Genomic DNA, 7,120 nt, shown 5'->3' with positions numbered 1-7,120 from the left:
GTTTTGTTACAGTTTAACATTATTTTGTTGTTCCTTTGCTTAACGCAATGTTCCTTTTGGATGGTGCTCAAATTTTTGGACTCAATGTTCCTATATGTACAACCATTTCAGTAATATTAACAAAACTATAACAATGTTTAAGTGTCATATGCGTACTGACTGGTATTACTCATGAATGTCTCTGGTCCCCTCAAACCCCTACGTATGTTGCCCGTGTGACTTAGTGTAGAATAATAACCTGATGAGGACCACAATGGAAATAAGCGTACATGCTTTTTGTGTTATCCCCGGCAATTTACATTTATTATTTCGAACTATGTGTTCTTGTCATTCTTTGCACTTCATGTACATTGATTCATTGCCAAATAAAGTCTATCTATGTCCAAGAGGATGGCACGACGGTAAATAGCTTCGCACAAGCATGTGTTTGGAGTATTCAGCTTCTCTCGGATCCCAAATGCATCTATACTTTTGCCAACTCGCACAGGAAATTTACCACACATTTAGGCCAATCCAACTCGTCAGACGTTATTTATAATATTTTCCTGTGGGGTCCTGTGTCGGGAGTAATATGTCCATCTTTAAGGTACTTCGGGGACACGGAGCTTGTTTACAAATAGTACTTCAGCCCGCAGCACGAAAACTTTCGGTGTGAATCGTACAATGTACAATGAGGTAATTTCATCACTATGTAGAAGCATCAGCTTCCTCCGGGTATCGTCACTTTAGTAGCATACCGTGAGCAATGTCCCCTGCATTTATGTACAAACTGTTCCGGGCCACTTGCAAAGTTGAGGACCTTGCAAGCCACGAAAAATTGTAATGGACTTTACGTCATAAGATTATGGCATGGTTGACCACCATGTTGAGTTGCCGAGTCATCAATATTCATTTGTTATTATTTTCCTACCTGGCTACTTCTCCGTCTTCATTGTTAATTCTGGTGTATCTCTCATATCTAGTACCATCAGCGTCAATATATATTATACATATATTTCAATATCTGACACCTCAATTATGGTGAAATTATATTTACCATAGATATTTGGCAATGGGTAGTAACAGTTCGGCAGTGGTCAGAGCAAGTCCTACGCAGTTCAGTATATCGTGTAAACCAGGTCAAGAGTTCGAATGACCGTGATTCAATGTTAACAAAAAATAATTAACCTAATCACGTATCAAACGTGACAGTGCGAAATTTAGGCCCAACGTGTGTTTGTCGAACGAGAGGATATATTAAGTGAGTATTGTTTAATGGGTTTCCCCTCACCTTATACTGTTCCCCTCATCCTCCTACGATTCAAATCTCCCATGCACGGCAGCCATAACGCGAAGAAATTACCAAATGGCACTAGGGCGTAAATCAGTTGTATGTTCACACAACATGTATGGCAAAATTGCACGAAATTCAAAAGGTACAATCCGGTATACTACAGTTCTGTATATATATCTATTAATTGGTGCATCAACTAGTGGATTGTGCACAACTAAAATAATGGGTAAGTAAAAATGTAAACATATTTACAAAAATAGATAAACGAGCTGTAAAATTAACATAGTCGAAGAAGACATAATAAAAGGTCGATTAAAATTAAAAAAGTATAAAAGATTTGGTAATATGGCTTTACAAGATCTGGAATTGGATCGTATTGTGATGCTGTTGAACATTAGGATTTCATAACGGTCAACAGACATAAAGAACGTAATAGTGAGTCGCTAAAGGGAGGAACAAAACACGTTAGGTAAAAGTATCTTGGGTTCAAAGTTGTATTATTTAGCTTTGTGTGTAGACAACACCTGCAACCCATTTTCAAAATTACTTTATTTCTGGGTACCAATGTTTCAAGAATAAGGAAGGGGTACACACTTTATGATACTAAAAGTAGGAGACAGTTTGGAGGCAAGTCCAGAATGGCGTTTGAGGCTGCCTTCAGTGGTATATTTACTTCAGCGCAAACATGAAATTGAAAAGTAAGGGACAGGTGTGCTATATTATAACATTTTATATGAATAGCCCAGATGGATTATTATGAAAACATCATGCAGGAAAACTAATCAATTGCATAATGATAATTAAAGCCTCCGAGATGTCTCCAATTCACAATTGCATCCGACTTTCAGTTTATGTGAGTCGGTTCCGTAAGAAGAATTTAAAATTTAACCCCAATTCTAAGTTAATTCCACTAGCAGATAATAGATTAAACCTTCTCTTCTGTAAAAGGAGTGAGGAAACGCAGACCGTTCATACTTGTGGTATTATTGCTGACAAAAATAAGAAGTCTGTGTTGATGCATTGTTTGTGACCCAGGCAGTTGGTAGGGCCAGGTGATGGCTCTTCATTCATAAGGAGTGAAGATAAATATGTTGGGAGCAATTGTTGTGGGATGGGTGAAGGGTGGATGTTGCTTTGGCTGGCCACATGCCTTGGGGAAAGAAGCCTGTTGGTACTGTAGCTATGTAACAATAGATATCATATTTGTCTCAAGGAATTGAAGGTAAACTTTTACTTAAGAACATGCAATTATGGCTTTTATGGAGCCATAGTTAATGATTAATGAAGCTACAAGATTAGGGCTTTGGTTTTATTTGATTTATTTCCATATAGAATTAGAATAATATTGCAATTCAAGCCAATTCAATTGTCTATACAAATTAAAGGATAATTTATAGTTTCACCCAACCAACGATTTTCTGATGTGACTTATGTGTTTCTGGTGAGATATGTTGTGTATTGATTGATGGTGTACATCATTTCCGTTGCAAATGCGTAGTTTTCAAGTAATGAATTTTTCAACTAATGCCTACATCTCCCCAATGATCTTGGGGAACCTGTGGGAAATCAGGGTTTTTGGGTGGGAGATTATTAAATTGAGTAACGCGTGTTGCAAAACCAGTCGGAAATCAAAATCACAAAAAAATATATGAAAATATACAAATTACACCTTTGACGGTGGCGAGCATTGCTGTTATAGGTTAGGTTAGGTTAGTGCTTTAGCAGAGCAGAGAAGGGGGGTCTGGGGGTTGAAGCCCCCAAGCTAGGTTATGATGACAGGTTCAAGCTAAGTTAGATTACTGGTTTGGTAGAGATTGGGGTATTATTCCAGAATAACACAAGCATTTATTTGTTCTTGTTGATTTTAGACCTGTTTTGCAATGCACATTACTCGAATTAATGGTCCCCACCCAAAGGACCCAATTTCCCGCAGGTCCCCCAAGATCGTTGGGGATGAGAGGTAGCCATAGATTGTGGAAATTATTTATTTGCGATGGAAACAAATGGTAAAATCAATCAGTTCACTACTTAATTCACTAGAAAAGCAGAAGATGCAGCAGAAATTCGTTGGTTGGGTGAAACTAAATTGTCCAAATTAATTAATTGACAAATATAAAGAATATAGACTGAGTCACCGTTAATATAATAGTTAAATTTTTAGAAGTGCACACCTACACAATATAGCAATAGAAAATTAATTATTAAATTTGTAAATTATAATACATCAATGTAATATGTGATTTTCTTAGCAAAACTCAATAACAAAAAAAATTGCTAAGACCTATTTATTAACAAATGAAGGCATGGTGGTTGAATGATACGCCATGTTTATTTTGATGGATGCCGAGGTTGAAGAAATGAAAGGACAATAAACTTGTGTATTCTAATCTAACCTATATTTGGTACCTTAAGGGGGTACTCAACAGTGAAATAGGCAAAATATGTTCAAAAAATGTAATTTTATTTTTTACGTGATTTATGCACCTTGATGTAATATGAACCTATTGGGTAGAAATTTTTCACCATAGCAGACATGTACAATGGTTTAAAGGGCATAAGGGCGTATCCATTTAAAGATGGCGCATGGGGATTTAACTCTTGCGCAGTAGAAATCAACGTTCCATTTTTCTTGCTTTTACATGCTGTCTAAGTCAAGTGCTGTATACTGTACTACAAGGCTACCAGACGTACCATTGTATGATGAATTGGTTATTGGCTTATTTATGAAGCATTCAATCATCAGTTACCCTAATTAATTATGTGTAAAGTGCATTACTTTTTCTCTCACGCCATATCCGTTCATATTCTCTCGCGCAAAGTTATTACGAAGAAATTGTGTCATAAAATGATTGAGGTACGTAGAATTTTTTTTTAGAAAAAATGGACATTGGGAGGCAACATCAGCTGGAGGGGACCTCTGCCGTCAATATCTGGTGAAATGATCCATAGTGATCCTACTTTTATGACACTTTCTCGCAGTAAAAATTTTATTTTTGCTAATTGTATTCACTATGTGTGTGAAAATAATACAAATCATATGATAATTACCCAAGATACATGACACTGAAATTTTTAAATCCATTTTTCTCAAAATGAGAAAAATACACTTTTATAAATTCACCAAAAAAAGAGAAAGTTAGATCTTCTTGAAAATTCTCATAGTTATACAATTTGGGTGTGTGTACATTGTGTATTATTTTTTTTTTTTTTTTAAGTGCTAAGTTAAGCCTCGTGAGCGTTTAATTGACCTCACTGCCGTCAACATCTGGTGAAATGATCCATCGTGACCCTACTTTTACGACACTTTCTCGTAGTAAAAAGTTGATTTTTGCTAATTGTATTCACTATGTGTTATACAATCATGTGTGTGAAAATAATACAAATCGTATGATAATTACCCAAGATACATGACACTGAAACTTTTAAATCCCTTTTTCTCAAAATGAGAAAAATACGCTTTTAAAAATTCACAAAAAAAAGAGAAACATTTGGAGCTTCTTGAAAATTCTCATAGTTATACAATTTGGGTGTGTGTACATCGTGTAGTTTTGCTTTTTTTTATCAAGTGCAAAGTTAAGCCTTGGGAGCGTTTAATTGGCGAAAAATATGGACGTCATGAAAAAAAAATTTACACATTTGCGACAGCAATTTCTTGCGACGTATGGAAAATTTAAACAAAATCAAAACTATAGGGTGTTTATATGTTATTTAAGTATTACCATGCAAAAGCTGGGGTCTCTGGGACAAATATTACGATTTTCATTTACTTATGAAGTCTTAACATCGGTATGACGTCATAGCACAGCAAGTTCTTATTTTGGCAAAACATCAACATCTAGATTTTAAACAAAACCTGTAAGTTTGAAAAAAAAATATTGAGAATTTTTTTTTTTTATAAATATTTTTTACTTTACTGTGGAGCCTCCCCTTAAGTTCTAAAGATCATCTGGGTCGTCATAGACGTCACAGATGCTGACAGCCTGATTAATTATTATACCTTGGGCAATTAACAGACAATGGCAGAACCCCTTGTTCTCTTAAAAAGTCTATGTAACGTCACTTATTGATGTCACCAGGAGTTGGAGAACACCCAGTCCACAACATGAAAGCCATTGTCTGACAGTGACTGGACTGGACAGATGACAACATGGAGTTTGGACTGTATCCTAGCAGCTTTTTTCATTAGTAGATTTGCATGTAACTTTTTTCTTTCTTCCTCCAAAAAAATCACATATTATATTTGTGTATTATGACTTTCAAAATTAATATTTAATTTTCTAACGCTATATCACATAGGTGTGCACAACTAAAATAATACCATATAATGATATACAAAGGATTACTAAAAAGCCCATGAGGGGCTTATTTCAACTGAGGTTTGTGTGTCGGCAGTAACTATAATCAGCATACTGTCCCCGTCTTAGGTGTAAACTGGGGTCATGTACTGTAATTTTTTAAAAGTGCACACCTCGATATAGCAATAGAAAGTTAAAGGACAATTTTGTAAATTATAATACATCTAGAGAGTGCACTGACAGCACAGTATGGGGCAAAAAATGGAACATGAGAGAGGAGGAGTTTGAATGTGTTTGAGATGAGGTGCCTGAGGAGTGTGATAGGGGTTACTAGGCTGGATAGAGTGAGAAAGGAGGTGGAAAGGGAGCTAGGAGATGGATTGATGAAAAAGTATTGGGATGGTTTGGACACAGGGAAAGTGAGTGAAGAAAGACTAGTAAAAGGTGTGGAAGGCAGAGGTGAAAGGAGTGAACTTGAGGGGTTAACCTACAATGAGATGGATGGATGGGGGTAAAAGGGGCATTAGGAAAGAGGGGAATGTCGGTTGAGGAAGGACGGAAAAGGACAGAAGATAGGGATGAATGGAGAATGATTGTGTATGGATGATGGTGTGATGCATGAGGTGGAGTGGGTGGAGGATGGGATGAGGAAATATGTATGAGAAATAAATTGATGCAGCCCGAAGGGATTTCCCCATCTTTTCCTTTTCTGCATGAGGGGATGCAGAGGGTGGTCGCCAATTTAATAAGTGGCTTTGCTGTGGATGTACTATGTCTTGCAACTCTGCTTCTGACCCAGGGCACTGGGTGAGATGCAGGGATGACCCATCACCCAGGAGGTGCCAAGGTAAGGGTGGAGGGGCATGGAGTATGTTTGGGATAAGAATGGGTGGGAGTGGTTTTTATGCCTTTGTTTTTTGGCTACTATAAGGGGGGAAAAGCCTTTGGTATATGTATGTATAAAACATCAATGTAATATATGTTATTCATGGCAGAAATTAATCTTAGAAAAGGTTGCTAAAAGCTACAAACACCTGCTTGTACTACTTGAAACGACATCTTTGTTTTGGTAGAGGCGAAGGTCAAAGAAATTATATTTGTCTATTCTAACCTAATGTACATTTAGTAAAGCAATACCTCCAATTTTAGAGGTCTACAGGTTGCCGTTGTCTCTGACCTCCAAATCTATCAAAACAAAGATGGCATCTAAAGGAGTTGATGCAACTTCATTTCTGCATAGCTTTTAGCAACCTTTTCTGATATTGATTTCCACCAAGAAAAATATCTATTACATTGATGTATTATAATTTACAAAACTAATATTTAATTATCTAGTGCTATATTGTGTAGGTGTGCACTTCTAAAAAAAATACCTAATGAACTTGGAACTTTGATGCCCTAAATCTACATATCGGACCAGTATATTTGATGTGGATCATCACCCATAATGTGATGAATGGCTATACTGATATGACACTAATAGTTAATTGTACCCCCATCTTATGTCGCTGTCAACAAGTCTTCCGCAAGAGAAAACAGGGGCAGTGGATTA

The 7,120-nt window shown here is 36.5% G+C and overlaps 1 protein-coding gene across 2 annotated transcripts in view; it reads left to right on the top strand.

Annotated features, from left to right (window-relative positions):
• Nucleotides 1–1,106: 1,106 nt before the first annotated feature.
• Nucleotides 1,107–7,120, top strand: part of LOC143018170 (uncharacterized) — a 96,483-nt gene continuing 90,469 nt past the window's right edge. Inside the window, exon 1 of one of the 2 annotated variants that reach the window (XM_076173341.1) lies at nt 1,107–1,240. Coding sequence is in view for 1 of the 2 variants with exons in the window: in XM_076173340.1 (XP_076029455.1) it covers nt 1,871–1,971 (101 nt within the window). In the remaining variant the exon portion in view is untranslated. Of the gene's footprint in view, nt 1,241–1,855; nt 1,972–7,120 lie in introns of those variants that run through there. The other variant, XM_076173340.1, reaches the window with a different exon arrangement.

This window comes from Oratosquilla oratoria, chromosome 34 (genome assembly GCF_046742065.1).
Source record: "Oratosquilla oratoria isolate Oo_2021 chromosome 34, ASM4674206v1, whole genome shotgun sequence".
Taxonomy (NCBI): domain Eukaryota; kingdom Metazoa; phylum Arthropoda; class Malacostraca; order Stomatopoda; family Squillidae; genus Oratosquilla; species Oratosquilla oratoria.
Note: the sequence above shows the minus strand (reverse complement) of the source record. Positions and strands in the feature narration are given on the sequence as shown.